Source organism: Pavona decussata, unplaced genomic scaffold (genome assembly GCF_977016875.1).
Source record: "Pavona decussata unplaced genomic scaffold, jaPavDecu1.1 SCAFFOLD_468, whole genome shotgun sequence".
Lineage (NCBI taxonomy): Eukaryota > Metazoa > Cnidaria > Anthozoa > Scleractinia > Agariciidae > Pavona > Pavona decussata.
The window spans coordinates 1211317-1234804 of record NW_028145806.1 but is presented as its reverse complement, the minus strand read 5'-3'; the positions used below and the strand labels follow the sequence as shown (position 1 = coordinate 1234804).

At 39.3% G+C, this 23488-nt stretch overlaps 1 protein-coding gene across 1 annotated transcript in view; it reads left to right on the top strand.

Annotated features, from left to right (window-relative positions):
* The window catches only part of LOC146450366 (uncharacterized), a 36284-nt gene extending 12796 nt beyond the window's left edge, over positions 1-23488 (top strand). Inside the window, exons 10-21 of the mRNA XM_085100377.1 lie at positions 3305-3356; positions 8534-9084; positions 10616-10912; positions 11908-12243; positions 13066-13222; positions 13478-13683; positions 17834-18018; positions 19000-19446; positions 20173-20384; positions 20623-20663; positions 20819-20915; positions 21802-23488. Of these exons, the coding sequence (XP_084956503.1) occupies positions 3305-3356; positions 8534-9084; positions 10616-10912; positions 11908-12243; positions 13066-13222; positions 13478-13683; positions 17834-18018; positions 19000-19446; positions 20173-20384; positions 20623-20663; positions 20819-20915; positions 21802-22003 (2783 nt within the window). The 3' untranslated portion in view covers positions 22004-23488. The remainder of the gene's footprint in view (positions 1-3304; positions 3357-8533; positions 9085-10615; positions 10913-11907; positions 12244-13065; positions 13223-13477; positions 13684-17833; positions 18019-18999; positions 19447-20172; positions 20385-20622; positions 20664-20818; positions 20916-21801) is intronic.

The following is a 23488-nucleotide window of genomic DNA, read 5'->3' as shown; positions in this document are numbered from 1 at the left end:
TATTGTTACATTTTGGGTCAAAAGTTGTTACCTTTCGCGTAATGTTACATTTTGCGTTAGTTGTTACATTTTACGGCGTAACAGTCCAACCATTGTTTTTCGTCTCAACCTGTCTGGTTTGAAGTTCCAAATGAAAGAGAAAATATTTCTAGTGACTTCTTTTACAAATTCGACAGGGACATTTAATAAGGAACAGCTGTAGACAAGTTTAGCGAGAGCTAAATTTTTGACGATGGCAATTCTGCCTAGGATCGTTAAATGGCTACTTGACCAAATGCTTAGAACGTTTTTAAGTTTGGCGAGGCGCTCATCAAAATTTATTTTATTCCCAGCGCGCACATTGTAAGGAGACGCGATTCCCAACGCAGTAACATACTGCTTTGGCAATGAAATACCGGAAGGCTCGTCTTTGCCTAGTCTACACTTCCACACATCTAGCTACAAACCCTCGGTTTTTGACTTATTTATTTTCAAGCCGGAGAGGTCGCCAAATTGATCAAGGAGATCAAATAAGGTGCCGCGGATAAAGCGGTGGTGTCATCAGCATACAAGCTTAGTTTGCTGATCTTACTCCCACTTGCAAGACCCGGATAGATTCAGAGATTCGGATCTGATGGGCGAGTGGTTCTACCGCAAGAACGAAGAGTAGTTCTGAAAAGGGGCATCGCTGTCTTACTCCTCTCTGTAAAGAAACCGTTGTTAATAATACAGCTGGGGTTGTTCTTGTAGAAAGTGTGAATCCAGTTAAGGAAACTTGGGCTAAAGTTCATGAGGTCTAGCACCTTGAAAAGGTAATCCCATTCTAAGGAGTCAAAGGCTTTTTATAGTCTAAGAAAAGTATCATGCCCCCTTTATTTTCATGTTGTTCAATTATATCTGAAATTACACCGATGTTTTCTCTGAGATATCTACCTTTGATGTATCCTGTCTGATCGCTCTCTATCAAATGCGGAAGAACCTTCTCAAAACGCCTTGCGATACATTTGGTTGCTAATTTATGATCTACATTTAAAAGAGTGATAGAGGCGTCAGTTTTTAAGCAGTAGAGGATCTTTATTCCTTTTTGGGATCAAGGAGATGATTCCCTGTCTTTGAGATATTGAAAGTTCACAGACAGAGGAACTGTGATTGAGGCAGTCGATCAAAGGATTAAAAAAACGGTTTCAAAAACGAAGATAAAACTCAGCGGATAAACCATCGGTGCCGGGAGGTTTATTATGTTGAAAAGATTTAAGCGCAGCGAGCATTCTTCTGCAGTAATCGGACCTTCACAGAGGTTTTGTTTTTCATAGTCGAGTTTTACGGTTAAAAATTCGTGCTCAAGGAAGGTCGAGGAGCATGCCGCAGATGGTTGGTTTTGAGAGGCGTATAGCTGATTATAAAAGTTTTTCATAGCATCTAGTATAACTTTAAGATCCTCCGCTGTGATATATATATGTCTTTTTTCATAGCTTCTTTTAACTAACTTAAAAAAGTATTTGTTGCATTTCTCACCTAATTCGTACTAACTAGCTCTGCTCCTAATTATGGCACCTCTGGTTTTCCGCACGGCAATTTCATCCAGTTCAATTTTTAGTTTCCTGGCCTCGTTTATAAGGAAACTATTTTCGGGGGTCGCATCAGTCCGGGAGTTCATTTCCTCCAACTTTTGATGGAGGTCTAATCCAATGCTTCTATCTGCGCTAGCTTTCGTCTTAGCAAAACGAATACAAACTTCCTCCATTTTCATCATTTCCCAATAGAGTCTTTTATCTCCGATACCCTTAAGTTTTTCGGCCACATGTTTAATAACAAAGCTCATTTTTAACGTAAATTCTTCGTTTCCTAAAAGACAGTTATTTAATTTCCAATAGCCTGAACCTCATTTTTCATGTTTTCCCTCTGGTTTAATAGAAATGGTGACGGAGGAATGATCAGAGTCATAGTAAGCGTAAATGTCGGTTTTCGTGACGCAACTTAATAGTCGTTTTGAGATAAGCCAAAAATCCAGTCTACGTTTTATTTTCCCTGAGCTGTTTCTCCAGGTAAATCGTGTTTCATGTGGGTGTTGTTCTCGCCAAGAATCGACTACACCATGGTTGTTACAAAGCTCCTCGATAGATCTAATTACGGCTTTTTTGGATTGAACATCTTTGCCACCGAATTTATCTAAACAACAACATCATCAACAACAACAACAACAACAACAACAATAACAACAACAACAACAACAGCAACAACAACAAGACTTTATTACCCCGCTCTGAGGCTGACAACGGACAGTTAAAGTGTCCACCAATTAAGATTTTGTCGGTTTGGCGGCAAAGAATGGAATTGATCATCCTTTTATAGAAAATAATTTGCTGGTTTTGGTCGTTTGGAGCGTAGATATTAACGAAACAAAATTCTTCATCGTTAACGGAAACATTTACGATAAGAAATCTGCCATTTTTATCAGCACAAACATTTAATACCTCTTTTTACATAAAGCAGGTCTAAAGAGTATCTTGTGCAAAAAAAAAAAAAAAAAAAAAAAAAAATGTCGTCGCCCCATTCTGCTCGCCAAAACTCTTCCGAGTTAACATCGCCTTACGTCTCTTGCAAAAAAAAAAAAAAAAAAAAAAAAAAAAATCAAATTTTCGGAGATGAAGCCAGCGGAAAAGGTTTCTTTTTTTTTGATTGATTTGTTGAGGCCTCTTGCATTAAAGGGAATTACGTTTAAAGCGATGTACTCGTTAGTGTTGAAAAGTTCATTTTAATCAAGATTACGTGAAGCACACCCTGCATGGCGTCTTTCCTTGCTGCGAGCACCTTTGTGTTTCAGGTATGCTGACTACAGCTTTGAATTTATTTGGCGCTATTTCGGGAACTGCTGCTGCTAGACCTTTCATCTCGCTTTCCTCCACTAATAAGCGGTGTTTCATTACTTTTGTCTGGTTTTTCAGCCATTACGTTAAAATGCGGAGAGTTAAATAGGGAGATTACTCAAAACTGCTGCCGTCCATTTTGATCACGCGTGACATAGTTTCAATTTAGGCGTGACGTTGTCAAATTTGCGAGCATCACTTATGATGCCACACGCTTAATTTTGTATTGTTTGCAGTTTGTTTACATTAGTGCACAAAAGCTTCATGTTACTATTTTGATATGGACGCCTACAAACAGTGCCACTACTTTGCGATGGGAGCAATTTTTAAACCAAGACATTGCATGCTGCACTGTGTCAACTTAAGAACATTTTTCCACATTGAATACCTCAAAGCTTAGGGTCAATTTTAACTTACCATATTGCTCCAAGAAATGTTGTTGTTATTTTGTTTTTCAGATATGGTTGTCCTTGGCCACTGGCTGTTAAATGGCCGAGATCGAGACATAAGGTTGGTCAAAAACTGACTACAGTTTTTAAGGTGCAACTGAGGAACCAGCGAAGCTTAACACTATTTAAAACTAAACGATTTAGTATGGAAATGTAATGAAACTGTGTTGCTAACGGGAAACCCTAGCACGGACGACACCTGTAGCTGTAGAGTGTTTTCTTTCTTTCTTTTTTTTCTCTTTAACCATCCGACACAACCTAACCCTTCACAACTGTATTCTTCTGGCGCCCGTAATATCAAAAGCTATAGGAAAATCAAAACAACAGCCCCACTAATTAAAAAACTGAACTCAGAATAATGTTTGAAAAAGTTACAACTCAGAATACAATCCCACTCTATTTTGCCTAATTCTTTCATTCTTGCGCAACGTTATGATGACATCACACGAAGGCCATAAATACGGCGTAACAAGTCTCACCTGTCCGAGTTTCATCTAATCAGTATTACAACCAGGTCACCTAAACCCGTAAATAAACAAAGTTAGACATATGACATAGCGCTGTGATGTTTGGCCAACGGCACCTCATTCTCTAAAAATCTCCAAACATAAATAGGATGATAACTAAGTTAAAATAAGGAGATAAAAAAGATAAGCCACATTGCTTCTTGACGAGAAAATAACCAGTTATTAATTGGCTGGGCTTAGCGTCAGGGAAACACCTCACGTTTTCAACTTACGCGCGTGCTAATGACGTGAGAAATTATGCGCAGTAACAATGCGCAATTCAATTCCTGGAATCACCTTCAATGAAATTATGAGGAACAGCGCGATAATTTGCTAATGGCCACGAGTATCCATATTAAACAATTGTAGCAGTCAGTGACATCACTGACTGTATTCTTCACTTACTTACATTAAGCTACACTAGATACTTAAGGCAATTTCTATGCTCAAAACTAAGAAGTAACACGAGAGATTTACCTAAACCAAGCTCCTTTCAAGCAGAGTATGAGAAAACAAGTGTCTCCAGTCTTATTATGAACAGTAATAATTTCTTTCATCTTTGCGTTTCAAAAAGAATTGTGCGCCAAACATTGAAATAATGTTTGTGCTATATGTTGGATTTAAATTGGCATTGTACTGTTTTATATATGGAGAGAAGTTGGCTTGGTTATGTGGATCTCCCTCCTCACTGGGCTAACTGGATTTCATTTGTTTTCATTCACTGCGATTACTGTTTATTAAATTTTATCTATGATGTCAATTTTTTTTCTGAAATGGTGGCTTTTTAAGTTAAAATGGCTTCAGCGTGATAAGCGTCACGAGATGGCTTGGGTACTCGGCAATCCAAAGTGAAAAAGCTGTCCCAGGTAGAAGGGTCACCTTACCAAAATAACAAGTTGACCTTGCTAGCGGATCATACGATCACCTTGCTGGGAAAGCCAGTTTTGAGTTCGCGTAGATAACTCGCTGCATTTTTAAGAAACGCACTTAAAGTTGATAGACTGAATTCTCCATGCCTTGCTAGAGGGCATTTGAAAAAGTATGACACGCATAGAATGCTATTACTTACAATGAAGGAATTCTACGTGGACAGGAAGCTGTACAGCGCCATTCAACAGTTGTACGCCAAAGCAACCCGCTCAGCACAGTCCTTTTACCTGTACTATGGCAGAATGGTTTCATTTATCAGTTGGAGTCCGCCAAGGATGCCTTCTTTCCCCTACGCTTTTCGACATCTTCCTGGGAAAGGTACTAATGATGCTGACAGCTTGGCAGGCAGTCAGTAAGAACTTGATAGCCTTTTTGGATACTGGACAAAAATCAACGAGATACGGATTGAGAATTATGAGTGCAGAGAAAATAAACTGATGGCAAGTAGCAACGTGCCCATCACCGCAACATAAACCACATCCATGGGAAGAAATTAGAACAATTCAGTCAGCTGAGAGCCACCGGAAAACCTTAAACAGGCTGTACAAACGACTGAAGCTCTGGTCAAATAAGTTCATCATGATCTGGAAGGACAAAAACATCACTTTGAAGTTAGAGATCAGAATCTTGTGTGCAATGGTTTTCTCCATCTTTCTGTACGTATGAGACCCTCATAGCTGATCTCGAAAGGAGAATACACGTTCTAGGAACAAAGTGTTACCAAAGGTTACGGGACATTTCACACTGACCACATCGCTGATAAAAATATCTCATTGGAAGATCTCCCAACACCGGTGAAGAGAAACTTAGAACGACCTTTAAAATGTTGTCACACTTGTTAAACCTCAGCTGAAGTTTAAAAAATGTCTTATTTAAGCCTAAAAAATATGTAACTTCTATTGTTACGCCTCTATGTTCGTTACACCACATTGAAGAGATTGGGCATATATTCTCAACACACTGTGCTGATTGATCGCTTGGATAATAGGCATTCCTAAACGCACATGTTCCGATCATAATTCTAGTTGCTCCACGTCCAGAGTTCTGCAGCGTCTTTCCCGTTGATAGTCACAGCCGCCCTGACTGGCTCCACCTAGTCTTGCAATGTCCCAGCATCACAAGGTTGTTGACAGATTTCTATGGTTCCGTAAATGTCTTGTCTGTCTCATCTATTGTTCTGTTCCACCTCCTAATGTCTACCGTTTTTGTAGTCGAAAAGCGTTCAGCATTTTAGTTTCCTTTCTCCATTCTGCTTTCTAGGGGAGGTCTAGGCTAAAAGCGTCTGGAAAGTTTGCGTAAAGCATCTTAATATAAGTGGCCGACATCCAAGCAGCAATTCCTATCAATACCTTGATGTGACGACGGCGGTAAAGTTCGACTCTCTGGGAGATCGCACGAGGACTAGTATCAGCTATTCGATGTGGAGAGTGGTGCTCCAGTATTTTACTGTGATCATGGTTGCTTTTTTACTACTCCTCGTGCAAGTATAATAAGCTTCTACAACTTTGTTACAGACTCAACATACTTTCTGTACTACGTTTCTGAAGAATGTACAGACTTGCTGTAGTTACCCGATGCGCATATCTAGTGTGCGTAATATGTGCACAGTTTATGAGCGACTCCGCTGGAACTGCTGTACTAATCTCATCTCGATATGTGACGTCCACCCATGCTTCCAGCTAGTGAGGTCGCGATGCCCTTCAAGGCTGCCTCCTCGGTGTGGAATCGACCACGTTTGAGTATAAACTTATATTCCCCTGCAATATCCTTCTGAGTCCACGAAATTGGTTTTTCTAACGCAAAGAGTGGCATTAACTATAATCTGACCCAGGCTGAGGTGAACTACAGTTTTGCTAATAACAGTTATGACGTGGCTTATCATCGCCTTAGAATTTGCGCAATCAGAATAAAGAAACAGTAGAGAGTTTGAACGCTTAGGACTGACCTGGGTTTCTCTCTTGGCGTGATACGTAGACCGCGAGATAGCTTCAGGTGCGTTGTTTCGAATTTTTCTTTGATCTTTAAATGCCCTCTGTCCACCATTAGACACATTCATAGTTCTAGCCTTCGTCTCGGTCTTTCTCGCTGTGTATATCTTTTGGACATCCTCTGACCGTTCAACATTCAACATTCTTTGGTGGTTGTATTATAGATGACACTCTGAATACCGAATATCATGGACTCGGAGACTGGAACTGCCGTTCAACACAACAGGTGGTAAGGAATTTAAGCACTTTTCAGGAAACGACTCTCTTAACATAAATTGCCCCATCCCGCGGCGTTACCTGATGGTACTCAAATACAAGATGAAAGAATACTTGTGCCATAAAAAAGATCTTGCTGTTGTAAGGGAAGACGGGTTGTAGCCTATGCTGTCCACAGAAGCAGTGCTGAAAACCTTCCCACGAAGGTTTGGAGGACAAACTCTTCCATCTTCCTCACAACGTTCATACACAGCATTAGCAAGGTCTGATGTCAGGCGCAACGCCCTTGCATAAGCTAAGGATAAGCCTAACGCGCACAGTGTGTTTCTTTGTGTCTGCTGTGCTGGGAAGATTCAAACGTCACCGCCCATGGAGTTTATACTGTTCAATTTTGGGAGAGAAGGTTGCATTTTTCAAGTGGAGCTAATCGGGTACTAAAGTAGTTTGGCTGATTCATGCATATTTCCTTACTCGAGCACGTGAAGTTGACATGTCAATGCAAGCCGTAATGCTGACCAGTCTACCAACATTTCCTTGTCACTGAAACAACGTTCATCAATATTACCTTTCGCCTTTGCTAAATTGCGAGTAGGAAAATTGAAAACAATAACATTACAAAAGCAACATGTTTCTATTGACATTTGGCTCTCCTTTTCAAGCATTTTAAATATAATTGTAAGTATCGTTGTGTTTAAATAGCTCATTAGTAGCGTGAATATGCAATTCTTTAAAAGAAATGTATAAAATACAACTCAAATTATTATTTTTTTTAAATTTGTCTCCGAGTTACTGGACGAGCACATCCTCGCAAGGGGTCTCTGTGAGAAAAACAACCTAACATGGTTTTACAGGCTATACGGTGAGAACTAACAGTGGTTCAGTTTGGTCAGTCTGCGTGTATCTTAAGGTCTGCTGCAATTGGTGACAAAAATGATAACTTTCGAGTTACTAAAAGAGGAGCACATCCTCGCAAGGCGTCTTTGTGAGGAAAACAACCAGATGGTTTTACAGGCTATATGGTGAAAACTAACAGTGGTTCTAGCATAAGTTAGTCAGTCTGCGTGTATCTTAAGGTCTGGTGCAATTGGTGACAAAAATGATAATTTTCGAGTAACTAAAAGAGCAGCACATCCTCGCAAGGGGTCTTCGTGAGGAAAACAACCAGAAGGGTTTACAGGCTATATGGTGAAAACTAACAGTGGTTCTAATTGCATGGCGCAATTTGGTGACAAAAATATGATCAGGCGCCTTTTCTGGCTTATAAAAGGGAAGACTAGAGGACGCCGACATTTCAGTAACAGGGGCTCATCTGATCAGGCCTTGAGAATCTCTCCATTGTCGCCTATACATGTGTTCTATATGGTTTGTTTCCTTGTTTTTCAACGGCGTGAGACATTCCTGCTAACCAAGCTCTTATCCTTTCTCTTCGGAACGTTTGTTTATTTGTTGTTGTTTTGTTTTCTTTTTTATAAGTAACGAAAATTAGATATAACAAACCGACAATTCAAAACGTAGCATATCATTACTTGTTGAACATGCAGTTTCACGATCACAAATTTTTAGGAGCTAAGTGATTGTTGACTGTTTTCCTCTTGCAGTTTCAGTGGGTCGCCATCCTTTATTGAAAGATGGTGTCCAGGCAGCACGGCCCCAATCTTTAACCAATCAAATTCATTCGCCACTGCTCCAATAATTTACCTCAACGACAGAAGTTTTTCCATTTCCTGCTGGGTAAAACCCACGAAGCTGAGCACGAGTGGGGTAAATACGATTTATAATGACTGGCGTAGCCCATGGCAGTTTCATTTTAGTTTCGAAAACCAGGTCATCGTTATGGGTCGCCATTCACCGAACAGTGCAAACGAATGGTTCGGCGTGTTTGCTACTAACAAGGTTTCCCTGAACACTTGGACACACCTGGTAGTCACGTGGGATCAGGACAAAGGGTCTGTGTTAATCTACTGTGATAGCAAAATTGTGGGTAATAAAAAAATTTCTCCCAGGGAGACATCTTTCTACCTACCCACAGGAAAGCCTTATCAGATTGGAAAAGATGGCCACCCGAACAATCGCCAGTTCTACGGATCGGTGATGGATCTCTATGTGTTTGGGACAGTATTATGGCCGGATGAAATCAGTAGACTAAGAGGTTAGTGTGTAAATACACATTAATTTTCGCGGTGCTTATAATGATAATTTGTTGATGGCTTTTGGATACTTTGGGATAAAACTGATCGCACTAATCTTAGTAACACCTAAAATCAGAGCAGGTGTTTCACTTTAGTTCTAAAGACTCGGGCATTATTTTCCTAGAAACGTGCTGGTTGTTCCTTTGGCACAAACAAATTACTTAAAAATTAGCTTTAGCTATAGCGTTGCAGCTCTCTGGAACCGCCTACCCTGTAATTTTAGGCAGGCTCAATCACTTAATCAATTTAAGTAACAAGTAAATCATTAGCATCATTGTTTAGAATTAGGAATTTTCCATATTTAAACATTTTGATAGTGATATAGTTTATCTTTTATTTTTCATTGCATCGACTTGACGAATTTTTTAACCGTGTGTAAATGAAGACGGAATTGAATTGAATTGAACTGATAACATGAAAATTGCCCGCGTGCTTATGGCACATACCATTGACGTTTCGTTAAGCTAAAAACGGGTCGTTGTGAATTGCCAAATTTAACATTGCCTTCAAGAAAAAGTTAGGAGTCTATCTCTTGACTGTTGTTGTCAGAACACCACATGCAACAACAGTCACGTTTTATCAATTCAAGTCTTTCAATGTAGGAGTTGTTTTACGTTGGGAGCCGAGTTGAACTTCTAGTCCCTCTTCTTTCTGTCAAGACTTTTAACCTTGTCATTCGTTCAGTTTTAAAGAGTGGTAACTCCTTTATATTTTCATTTAAATGGAGTACGTATGAATCAGAGAAATAATGGGGCAAGAAAGGAAGACGCCCAGTCTAGTCCTAGATCAATTTTAGAACTTATGTAAGTGAAAAATTATTTACCGAGAGGTCTACAAATATCAGCGGGTAATCAGGTAATCATTAGTACCTTGATCTAATTAAACTTACAAAAGACGTCAAGTTTGCCCGCAATACCAGTCTGCATAGCAGTCGTTTCCTTTCAAACGACCGCAAGATGATAGCTTCCGGGTAAAAGGAGACAAAACGTGTAGAGAAAAATGTAGAAGGGGGAGGGGAGAGGAAGGTGAGGAGCTGATCCCGCTGATCTTAGATATTTTTGTTGACAAAAGAGATGGATAATGTATTGTTCTCTCGGATTTGTTGTAATTATTGACCGCAAAGAAACAATTTCTCGTTTGATTTTTCTTGAAGTTGTAACGCTACAAATTTCGATCTTTTAAAAAGGAAATGGGATCTGCAGATGTCATTCTTAAAGAACAAATTTAATACTTTTTGGGACAGTTTCTTTTGTAACATTGCTTTGTTTGGATGTATTACACAGAGACACATTCTATAATGGCTACGACAAGTAGGTAACGGGTAACTGACATTCATAAATGGGTTACCGGTAACCAGATTCCAACTCGTTATAAACTAAGCATTTACAATTTTTCAAGAAGTGTGTTCTGACGGTCGACCACTTTTCTTTAAGGCTGCCTATAAGATATTGACAAAACGTGATGTATCTCTATACTTACGGTCTTGTGCAGGTGTACCTGTTATCAAAAACAGGACTGAAGAAGTTACAGGAGCAACCGTTGTCGTCAAATGGGAACCTCCCTTGGAAGGGGCGTGTCCAGTTGATCAGTACAAAGTCTACTACAGTGAAGTGATTTTACCGGCTGAAAATAAAAACTGGAGCTCAGTTACTGTCAACAGAAATACAACTAGCTACACCATTCAGCTTATGTGTGGGAGAGTGTATGAAATCGCGGTCACATCACTAGCTGCTCAAAGGGAAAGTAATTTTCATGAAAGCCGGATTTGGAAGTTCAAAATAAAAAGAGGTAATGGCGCCTTTATGAGGCTAAATTTCAAGGCTATCTTAAAAACAATTTTAGTTCAAAAAGGTCTCACTGTTGATGCTTCGCAATCTCACTCATAAATTGGCAGGAAACTTGCATGAAGGTTTTCAAGTCGGTTCCCTTTTCTACCACATCCTACCAAAGCAATGTTGAGAAACTAAGGTAGTTGAAAAAGGAAAAGAAAGGAACAGGAGTGAAACCTGCAAGTGCCCCAAAGCTCCGTCTGAGATTGTAGCTGTCATTAGGCAGCTTGAAAGCAACACCGCCGGAAGGGATGTCTGCAACGAAGTATACGAAATGAACTTATGGTCGCGATAATGTCACTGAATATGTCATTTCGCTTAGAATTCTGTTAGCTTACAAGCGATTAAGTTATGTCAAAGGGAGCTTTTTCCCAGCCAATCTAAAAAACAAAAAGAAAAACAAACAAACAAACAAACAAACAAACAAATCGACAGGCCCTGTAATCCCCAGAAATTGGTATTTTCAAAGGCGGCTCAGGTGTGCATGAAAATGGCATAAGAGCTGGCGAAATGTACCTGACTTTTAAGACTATTTTTGCAGTTTTATTAGGAATGGTTTTTGTTGTCTTTTCCTTTGTGTTCACTGAGTCGCTTCAATGCTGTTTAACCAAGTCCTGCTGCACCACAAGACCAGCTGTAGGCTAGAGCTACAAAAGATGAACAATGAATCTTAACGACCTAATTTGCGAGAAGCTGCAAAGAGCTACTGTTTAGTAAATCTTACATGAAAATTGGGTCATTAATTGTAGTATTAATTGTCGGCTTATTACTGGACATTTAAGAAATCACTGTACCTGACATTTTAAAAGACGAGTTGGTCGCTCCCAAGGACAACCCAGGTTATTCTTACGTAATTACAGATAATTGGTTCGGAAATTCTGCTTATTTTGGGAATTAGCTTACTTAGCTTACCATTAGTAAGCCTTCTAACTTTATATTCCTTTATTTTTGCAGTTTTACCTTCATCTCCTTCCATAAACAGCATTGAAACGTTAACGCAGAGCTGCGACATCAACATCACCTGGAGTAAGCCTGATGATAATGGATGTCCGCTTACCATGTTCTCGATTTATTATCAAGAGATGCCACCAAGCGAAGGCGCAACATCTCAACAGGAAATCAATATCAATGACGTTAAGAAGACTCATCATGTTTTTTCGATAAGATGCGATACACAGCACGTGATTCTCCAGGTCTCCGCCTGGAATGTGATTGGACAAAGTGAAAGATCAAAACAATGGATAGTGGAAACGAGGAAGAGCACAACTTCTGAAAAGTTTTCGCCAACCCGTAAGTTAGTTATAACTTTTTTAGGGTGTGTGTGTGGAGGGGGGGGGGGGGGGGAAGGGGGTTGGGGAGGGAGGGCGATTGAGATTTATAGCAAGTTTTAAACTTCGAGCTTATATAAAGATGGAGGTTATTTCAGACTATCAGCAATCTTAGAATGAACGATCAGGGTTAGGCCCTGGATGTAAACATTATTATGTTCAACATAACATAGAGTTGCACTTACCCCTTCAAAGAAATAGAGATCTCATGTTCCTAATATTCTACCTAGCGTACGAAAAGTGTTGTTTCAGGAAAGTTAATAGACCCGAAGAGAAACTGGAAGACTGGTAGAAAAAAAATCTTATTAATGCTTTCTTTGATAGGCAAAATTTGATTGAACTGAAAAAAGTTTTCCAATACGATTAACAAACTTCTAAAGTCAACCACAACTGTTGCAAAATAACCCATTTGGTAAATATAGCTATTTTGCAGTGTATGTCGGAAAGACGATAAAAAGTCTTCCTTCCTTGTCTCGCCTCTAATACGCAGAATTGGCTCTTGCCCTGATAAGTTCTTCTTATGAAGAGTTGACTGTATTCACCACAACAAGGACTCGCTTGTCAGTCTTTTTCCTTCGTCTGTTTTAAATTCTAGCTGCATTTAAGTGATTTAAAAAGTCCTCTGTGAATGATATATTATTCAGTGAGTGACACAAGTATACTTGGACAAAAACACCAGAGTGCTCCAATCAGGAGGAGTATCTTTAGTGTAAATGTTATGCCTCGCATAGCAATGAAACTGAGCATCAGTGAGTAACAATAGTTTCTCTGATCATCATTTCAGCCTCAAAGAGTGTTGGACTTCTTTCTCCGTCGCAGTTTGCTGGTTTAATAGCGGGTCTTGTTGTTCTTCTTGTAATCGCTTTTGCCATGGTAACATTCCGGATCTATAAGAAAGCTATTAAAAAGGAGCAACTGGCTCGTAACTCCAGACCTAAGAGGTAATGGTTAAATGTTTCCAAGGATTTATATATATAGACTGATAATAATAATAATAATAATAATAATAATAATAATAATAATAATAATAATAATAATAATAATAATAATAATAATAATAATAATATCTAGACACTTGTAACCATACAGTGACCATACTATTGAAGCTACGAATTAAGTTCAAAATGTTAATTGTAACCAAAATCCGGCGTTTTGTAGCCAGGGCAAGATGAATTGCATTAACATTGTTTTTACAGATCGAAGTCCACCATCATCCCCCTTTCGCGGTGGGAGGTTCTACCGGAGCAGGTCGATTTTAAGGAAGAGATTGGCCGTGGTGCATTTGGTAAAGTGTTAAGAGGCATATTCAGAGAATCTCCTGGAATCGAGGTGTTTTACAATTCAAGAACCCAGACTGTCGACTTTAAAGAAGGCCGAACAGTAGCTGTTAAAGTGCTAGAAGGTAAATGACTCCAGAATATTTTAGCCTTCGATTTCCGAGAAACCCAGTGGTTAATACTGCAGAAAAACGTATCATTCAAAAACCCTCATGGTGAAACACATTGTAGCACAGGAAAGTACGTGATCATGGTGGATTTATTTCAGACTTAAGAGGCAGTCTCCGTTAAAACGTTCTGACCGATCTCACGTAAAAAATAGATTTCTTTTGTTTCTTGTGTGTTGCAAGATTTTTATGTGCTTATACTAAAACCACAGTCCGCTCTATGGGATCTTTTAATTTTTTCCTCTTTACTTTAATGGGATTTTCGATTCAACCAAGAGAGTGCTTTTGGTGACCTATATCAAGACCTAAATTTAGCACGTTAAAGATCGATTTCGCAAGAGATAGCAATCTCCGTACAAAATAATACCCACAGCCAGTTATATTATGTCTAATAGCAGTAACCAAATCAAATGAAATAAAAAAAAAAAAACTAGAAGTGTTCCTATTGGAACACAGACTCCAAATAGCTTCGGGATGTCCTAAGCCATCTGCAAAGCTGACTACATCTCTTCCTTTGACCTGCTTATTTTCACCGCTATGCTTAGGATACTGGCATGCCGCTTTGGACTCTTCGAAAATTTGCCTAGTATACGCCGATGCCAGAAGCATATTCACATTTTTGCACCATCTCCCTAGGTAAATTAAAAAACCATGCCTTTGAGAGTATGAGCTCGTTCTAGGGTCTCTTCGGAAAGATGGCAGCTGATAAGAAGATTCCGTATTTCATCACTGCAGCCAGACCACACAACAATATCACAGGCTTTTTCATTTTTTTGGGGGGGCAACATAGCACACATAGTATAAAGCTTAGTGTATTTTACCACGGTAAATAAAGTATTCGATCGTATTCGTATTCGTAAAGTTCGAACACTAAATCATCTGGCAACTCTTCTCCCTTCCCCCATGCCCTCGCCACTACTGCTCCATGAGCCAGTTCTACTCAGAGGTTGGTCAGCGATTGCCTGGTGCGTTGACTAGTAAGCATTCCCATTCGGTTGTTGGTTGATGTTCATCGTTTAGACGGAGAAACTTTTCAGTGTAGCATCTTTTTTTACCTGATTCAAATCAAATCAAAATAACTTTGTTTAACGATGGTGACTCTTAACAATGTGTTAGGACTGACAAACCTATGGTCCTCAGATTCCTGATCGAATTGGACTTAAGCAGTGTTGGTTTTTGAGGAGAGGGGAAAACCGGAGAACCCGGAGAAAAACCTCTCGGAGAAAGGACGAGAACTGAACCAACAACAAACTCAACCCACATATAACGCCAACTCCAGGAATGGTGGGAGGCGAATGCTCTCACCACTGCGCCATCCCTGTTCCCCACATATGCTACATAGTATCAAAACGTAGGCTGTAGACTGATTGTTTTATTCTTGAGGAATCATGGAGCGAAATTCGAGTTATCCTTAGAAATGAGGTCAAGCCAGTCAAGGAGAGACAAGTTTGTGGACTTCAAGATCAATATATTCTCTTCCAATTGACCAGAAATGCATCACATTTGCTTCTGCCTTCATATCGGGGTTCTTTTATAGAGCTGGAGAATCACTTCATGTTAACGAATCTGTCAAAATACAGAAATATTCGAATTCTTCGAAATTAGGCTAGTTTATAGAACTTTAAATATGTTACTAACAGCGGGGCGCAAGGTTTCTTTCCAACATGACTTTCTCGATGGTACATACCTTTTATCCATGTTAGTTTGATCGAAATAGAGCGCCTCACATTTTAGAAAATGCAGTTTGAACAAGATCAGTTTTCGGGTTTTTGACAAAGTTCAGCTATTTGGGTGTCGTTAAAGTCTCGCTGCTGACTATACTCAAGCTAAATAACCACAAACCAAGACATATAACTGACTGTGATGTTTATTTTGCACAGAGATTGCAATTTCTTGAAAATTAATCTTTTAAGTTGTGCTACACTTTGGTCTTGATATAGATTGCCATCAGCGTTCCCTTCGTTGAACCAAAAATCCCTTAAAGGTGAAAAATAAAAATAAGAAAAGAAACAGTTAAAAGATCCCATTGAGCCGATTGTGGTTCGACTTTAACTGCAGGGAAACCTTGCAACACACAAGAAACAAGCGAAATCTATTTTACTTTGCAGTAATAATTACTTTTCTCCCAAAACATCGATGCACTAACTTTAAAATGGATTCCACCTTTTAAAATGATGTACGATATGTTGATACACGATTAAGGTTACTGATAGGTTTCACGGGTGTCTTCACGGAAATCTTGCGTACGCGGGCTTCTTTCGATGAAACCACGAAAAGCTATATATCACTGTAAAGCTTATTAATTGACAATTGAAAAATTATCAAGCTTTTTTAATTTTATTGGATAAACAAGCGCTCAGAGGCCTGCAAACTCAATATTAGCGATGTGTTCTTAACTGAATTACCCACACTCACGTAAAGGCGCACAACCAAACAAACTGCACAATATCAATCAGGAGATAATAGGGGTTTTTCTTTATTCGTATTGGTTTATGAGAAAATCCGTCCTAAAGTAGGACAATGGAAAACTTTTGTAGTCGCATCAGGAGTTATCACGTCACGGAAAAAATATTTTGAATTTGGTAAAAGCCCGACACACTTTGACGCATTAATATCTAAGGAACAGTTTGGCCAAATTTCGTTGAAACCTGGCAAATCTACATACCGCATTAATTCATTTTAAGATGCGGAATTCGCTTAAAAACAAAAGCCGTGTTTTCGGTCTTGAAAATTTTCTGAGTTTTCGCACGTCAATAAAATTCTTGTCAACTCGCTTATACTGCCGGCCAATCAAACACAAAGGACCATTCCCTGCAGAGTTCTATTACAAAACAATAATTTAAATTCGCGCGAAAGCATTCAGCGTTACTGCAATTGTAAAGCGATATCGTAATGGGTGCGAGGACACCATCGGCTAAATCATCCATCCATCGGTTCTGCGAGCTGAAGTTCGCTGCTAATTTTTGAGCCGGTCAACAACAGCAAAAGTGGATGGATTGTCGCCTGCGTCTTCGAATTCGGATTCCGAAGGAGAAGCGCTGGTGTTGGAATTTCCACGCACTATCTGCTAGTTCGTCAATGAATTCCTCAGTTGCTGAGGCGGTACAGTCGAACCTCCCGTACGCGACGACCCAAAATGCCAAGATTAAGTGGTCGCTTACGAGAGTCCAACCAGAAGGGGTCTCTTCCGGGAACAGGTCTGACACCGATCTCCTTATTAGAAGAGAAGTTATCGCATGTATTTTCCTAGTTACAATACAAGCAGTGCAAGGTTGGCACTAAAAGTCCCTCGTGAACTCTAAGTAGAGGTTAAAAGCAATGAAAAATTATAATGCCGTCACCTCAAAAAGTGTCCGCGGTCGCTTACGAGAGGTGTTCGTTTACGAGAGGTTCCAACTATAGGGCTTTGCCTGGAAAAAATTGGGTGTTTTGGATAGGTGGTCGCTTACGAGAGGTGGTCGCCCATGGAGGTTCGAGTGTATTTTCATTCGACTCACCCCCATATCTTTCGACGAGGATGGTTTTGAAACAACATCGGGCTGGTTGTACCACGAACATTTACCGCTCGCTGCCAGCTGAATTTTTTTTGTTTTCTTTGACCTTGTTGGCCTTCTTTAGCCCCGGTTTTTTCTTAATTTTCACCCAAGGGGACTTTTCTTGCTTCGCTCTCTTCAAATCCAAAATGGAACGCTGTCTCACTGTAAAATTCAGTATAAAACGTCGTGATATGGGAACAAATTTGCCGGTAATTCGAGATCGCGGGTAAACTTTGCCGCGTAAAACGTCAACAGAGCCCCATATAAATTGGATTATGACACCCTCACTCGTTCACCGCTTTATATTCCTACAGATAGCTCGCGTTCTTTTCAAGATTTCGAACTACCGTTTTCATTAAACCTTGCATCCCTTTCTTGTTCCACCAATTACCTAAAAATATTTTTTTGAGAAAAATTCGACCTTACTTCCCTATCAGAAACCTTCAACGCGATAAGTCAGGTTTTGTTTCAATTTTTAACTTGGTTAGAGAAAAAATAGTATTCTAGAAAAACTGAAAATGTGCGATTCAACATAAGCAAAACAACTGATGTTCATGTAATTATGCTTTCAGATTCGACAGATAAGGAAGCAAGGGACCAACTTCTGGAGGAAATTGAGCTCTTCAAATCGATCGGTTGCCACCGCAATATTGTTTTCATGCTGGGTTGTTGGGTTAGCTCAGAACCTATCTTTCTGTTGCTGGAATATCTTCCGTATGGAGATCTACTTAACTGGCTTAGAAAAACGAGACAACAGGTGCAGTTAATATCTGAACAGGCTAAAATAAAAGGTGTCCCTTTGTTGGACCCGCGTGAATCTTTGATGTAAAAAAAAAAGTCATCGTTCCATTTAAGGGATTAAAATTAAAATGGTAGTAAGAAACTAATCAGTATGTAATCTGAAATAGCCACAGTTCAGAGGATTATCGCAACGCCACTTTAATTTAGTTTGAAGTGAGGACTGATGGGGAAATGAGAAGGGAAAGTAGCTCCTTAACAGAAAAAGGTAGTTTTTAATCAATAATAATTCGGCTGAGCTGTACTATGAAAACAACAATTGGTGTCCAGTGCTTTAGAGTTGCTTCCTCGTGAAGATTAAAATAAGTTTACATCACGCCCAAAAAGCAGGATTAGCACTAAAGACGGAGCTGAATATATGTATTACGGAACTGTGTCTGTTACAGATATACTACATATAAAATATGGCCTCTCTGGGATCAAGCGAAAGAGGTATCCGTAACAAGAGGTGGGGTTGTCCATGGTTTAGCAGCAGAAAATTAAACGTAAATAGATGTTCGAGTGTTTGAAAATATGCTTCTTCTTATATTATACCCGAGTATTTTAAATATGCCTTGTTATTGGGACCTAAGCACTCAGTTTTTCTGCGTATACTACTGGTATTGGTCATTTGAAGATTCTGAACACTTTTTCGACCAGGCAGTATGGGCACATTTTTTAAAGAGAGCTTGGATGTGTATTCCTTTGTATCTGTAGCCCTATTTCCTGGATTAGAAGGTCAGCACTGATTGTGGCAGAAGTGGCACAAATAGTGGCTACGGCACACTCTATCCAATTTCTTAGCGTGTACAAGAATATGCTGCCTGCTCTGTATCTTTCTACCCTTGAACATTGTTAGTGTTTCCTAAGGATAGATATGACTTTGGTAGTTTTTTTATCCTGCACAGACCAATTTTCTCACTTCTCAGTTTTTTTTTTCATTTGATTTCACTGGTTTTAGAAAAGCTATCAAAAGGTCTACGATGACGAACGATTTGACTTTCACGCTAACAAAATGGAATTTGGAAATGGTGATGGCTCAAGGGTGATGCTATTGGCTGAAGAGACAACAGAAAGCGAGGAACTAGTGCGCCGTAAAGAAACAAACTCTTCAAATAGTTTTGATGGAGACGATGGGCAACACTTAAATGCAATCGAGGTGCAAATTTTCAGTGCAGGTGATAAAACCAATATACTTTTGGATGAAATCAATGAATCAGTTTGCAGTGGAGAACCAAGCAAGGAACATGCTGTGAAGATGGGTGCTGAGCAAATGGCGTGCTCTTCTCGGAATGTTACTCCAGAAACTGAAGACGGTGGAAAGGAAAGCGATGGAGATGAGTCACATGATGACGATTTCTCGGCAAACGATCTTCTTCGTTTCGCTTGGCAAATAGCGCAAGGAATGGTAAATAACCTTTTCGAGCGTGTCGGTAGTCTTTGAATTGGCTTATGAACCCTTTGCTGTAATCCTAACCTAACATATTTAATTTGATGGCAATGCCGCAATCATCACCAGCTACAGCAGTGCGCTCACCAGCATTCATTTTTGCATATTAAAAGTAAAGCATGTCATAAATCGTTTGGCAACTTCAACATCTAGCTCGTGGAGCTGTTCCATTTCCCTTTCAATGATTAGCTTTGTGTCAGTGCAGGTCCATTAAACACCTAACAAGTACAACTTTCACCAGTTTAATCTATCTCTGCGAATAACGTTTTACAGCTCGAAAAACATTGCTCTATTAATATGTCAAACACGAGAAGGAGTGTTTGATGACCGGGTATCCTTCTGGCGACCTATTATAAAGCTCTTAGGCGCTTGACAATAAGAAGATTTTAAGAAACGTCGTTTCTCCGTCGAATTTATGCCACGCAGAAATCCAAGAGGATAAAACTCGGTCCTTGACTAACAGAACAGCTACCAAACTCGGTTAGTAACCAAATATATTTTTGAGCGTCTTCTCGAGTAAGAAAGCATTCGTCGTTCATCCCGATTTATTTAGGGTTGGTCCATAAATCGTTCGATTGATCGATTTATTACGTATGGATTGATTGTCTGCCTGACATACTCACTCATTTTTGATTGTTTGATTGATTGATTGATTGATTGATTGATTGACTTTTCCCATCTCAGAGCTTCTTGTCCAGTAAAGGATTTATCCATCGCGATTTAGCGGCACGCAATATTCTTCTTGGTGAGGGCAAAGTGGTCAAAATTTCTGACTTTGGATTGATGCGCCACGTTCACGGAGACATCTACCAAATGAATAAAAAGAAGAAAATCCCAGTCAAATGGATGGCACCCGAGGCACTTTTTAACAGTGAATACACCACAAAAAGCGATGTGTAAGTGTTTTTAAGTGGCTTGTATCCTTCTTTTTCAGCATGTTGTCCAGTATTCTTGTAACTGTTACATTTTCCTTTTGGTAGCGGGATTGTTCGCCGGATTGTTCACCGTTTTTTCTCTTGCTTAGGGTGTTTCATCGTTGATAGTTATGATTTTCTTAAGCAAAATGTGTGTTATCTCGTATCAAACCTGGAACGCACATTCTATTCATGGACATGTGTTCTGTATTTTTTTCAGATGGTCTTTCGGTGTTTTGCTCTGGGAAATTGCTACAATGGGTAAGAAGACGATAAAAGTGTGAACTGTACATCAACCACTTGTAAACTTTAGTTGGAAAGGGTTTTTATTAAACCCCAAGATCTACTTTAGAGGGTAAAGTGCCTCAAACAGTGAAGCAGCTGTCAAATTACTATTTAATTTAATTTTTTTGCAGGAGGAAATCCTTATCCTGGCGTAAACAACAAAGAGCTGTGCAATCTTCTCAAGACCGGATATCGCATGGAGAAACCAGATTCATGCTCTAGTGAAGTGTAAGTTGTCCTTGTTCTCTGTTTTTTTAAAGTGGGGGATACCTTTGATGACGCTAAAAGTAAGTTTGTTGAGGGGGTACCAAAGACGACAAGTATTGATGTGCATGTGCTCCGAGGTGCCATTTTGTCGAAAAGACCGAATCGACGTTGTTTGGATCACCATCATATATAATCATCATCGTGGGAACATTCAACAACTCGGTGTTAGGCCACCAACAATGTACGAGTCAGTTTCCAGTCATTCCACTTGTCCAATGGGGTCCTTCGTCGTTTGAGCTTTTGAAAGTCTTTTCTGCCGGCAGATTTGATGCACACGGCCAAACTATACCTTCTTGGTAATATGGTCTTAAGAGAGAGAGAAAGCAGTCTCAAAGTTCTTTTCTTAGTGCTGGTTTTCCTAAAGTGAGGGAACCATGTTTTTCCCATGCTGTTGGTGTTGTTTCCAAGGATAGGATGGAGACGGTTGCTGCCGAAATTACTTTACATTGGGAGAGTGTAGGCCTAACTTTCTTTCCAATATTAAATAGTGCAATCTTTTTTCACCCTTGTCACTTCATTGTAAACTCCACAATGCCATCACCATCAGTAAGATTTATATCACTAAGACCTATTTTCACTCAATTCCGAAACTAATGCCCCCGCCGTCCTTAAACATATATCTGCTAAATATTAGTTACCATTACAGAACATCAGAAGCCACGCACAGCCCTATCGGATTCCAGTCTTAGTCGTTAATCAGTTCAGCGTTCTCTCGCCCTTGAGAAAAAAACAGACTTATCTGCTTGAAATATTTTATTCTCAATGGTCAGGCGCCTTTCTTCAACTGGAAAGGAAAATTTCTATTCCTAAACTACAAACTTTACAATGTAATGCTTTGCTTTGTTAGATTTCAGCTGATGTTGGAATGTTGGAATGAAAAACCAAGTGAACGACCTACATTTGATCAAGTGACAAAATTATTGGAGAAAATGCTGATGAAGGACACTCCTTATTTTGAACCTGAATTGCTGGATGAGTCGAAGACATACTATGAGATGCCGGTGGAGGAGGCTGCTGTGGAATGTACCCAGGAAAACCGTACACCATAATACGGCCATGAAAAGATTCAAAACATTTAGCTACGTGAGATCTTTTAAACCCTATCCTTAATTGAGCTTGTTACGAGAGAAAGCCGATCGTTAATCACTAAATCAGGCATAAAAGATAAAACATTTTAACAGGTAGAACCCTTTGGCATAAGGTGATTCTTAGTCTCAAAAAGCGAATAGTAAGGCCAAAACTTTGGATTGGGAGAGCGTAAAGTAATTTTTTTAAATAAGACATAAAAAGTTGAGATCATTTATATTGAAGGCCGTAACTAGGATGTTCTGGTCGTGGGTCCTGAAATGTGCCGATTCGATCTTAAGATACAACGGCAGTAATCTCATTTTCCGGTTAGTCTGATGCCAGAGATATTGTCACGCCAAAAAATGTAATAAATTTTGACACAAAATGTACTGACTTCGTTACCGCAAAAAGTAATTTTTTTGACGCTAAATGTAATTCAGAAAGTAACGGGAAATGCAACAACGCAAATTGCAATAGTATTTCAATTCCAGGAGCATTTTTAACCCTATCTAGACCGGTTGGTGGGGAATTCTGCCTGCGGCGACTTTGAACGTTAAAAACCTTTTTTTTGTTTTAATATTTGAACAAACGCCCGGAAAGACTTTTTGAAAAATTTATCTGGGGAATATTTGATTTGGTCGATTAATGTTCATTGACATTTCTTTTACCACGGCAACCAATTCTTGACAGGCTTTGTTGAAAAAAAGTAGAAAATCCCTTTATAAAATGAGAAAAAATTACTTTTCTTGTCGTTACTTTATGTTTTTATCTCATATTAGTTTTCGATGAACGCGCCAACAGTTATCCTTAAGGAAGTCGTCCACATTTCGCAGACCCTTAAACGCAATTAAACTATAAGTGCAGCTTCTTAAATTTATATCATAACTGCCAGTAGAACTGAGTTAACCAAGAGAGACAGCTTAATTTTTTTCCAGGACACAGCAAACCACCGATCGCAGATGTTGTCCCTTCCCGCTCAAATGCAAATATACTGTAAAGGCCTCTTCAAATGATATTAAATTTTCCGTTATTACATTTCGCATTACTTTCTATATTACATTTTGCGTTCGCGTTACTATTGCATTTTGTCAGTTATTACATTTTGTGTCAAAAGTTATCACATTTGTGTTACGTTACTATTATATTTTGTGTCAATGTGTATTACATTTTGTGGCGTAACCGGTATGATGGTGTAAATTATTGACAGAATGCCTTGTTACGTTCTAATTCACTACGTTCAACCGAACATAAATAATTTGGCCTCTTGAATACAGCTGTACGTAAACTCGCAAAAATAGCCAAATACGGTATGTGGGATGGTTTGCAAGCGGAACCAACAAAGTTTAATAAATACAAATAGCAGCAGAAAATTAATTACATGGAAGATAATAGGATTGCACATAATTACGACTAGAGTCTTGCAATTGCCTAAAGCTCTCGTAACTGCTAACCTATTAGTCTTGGAT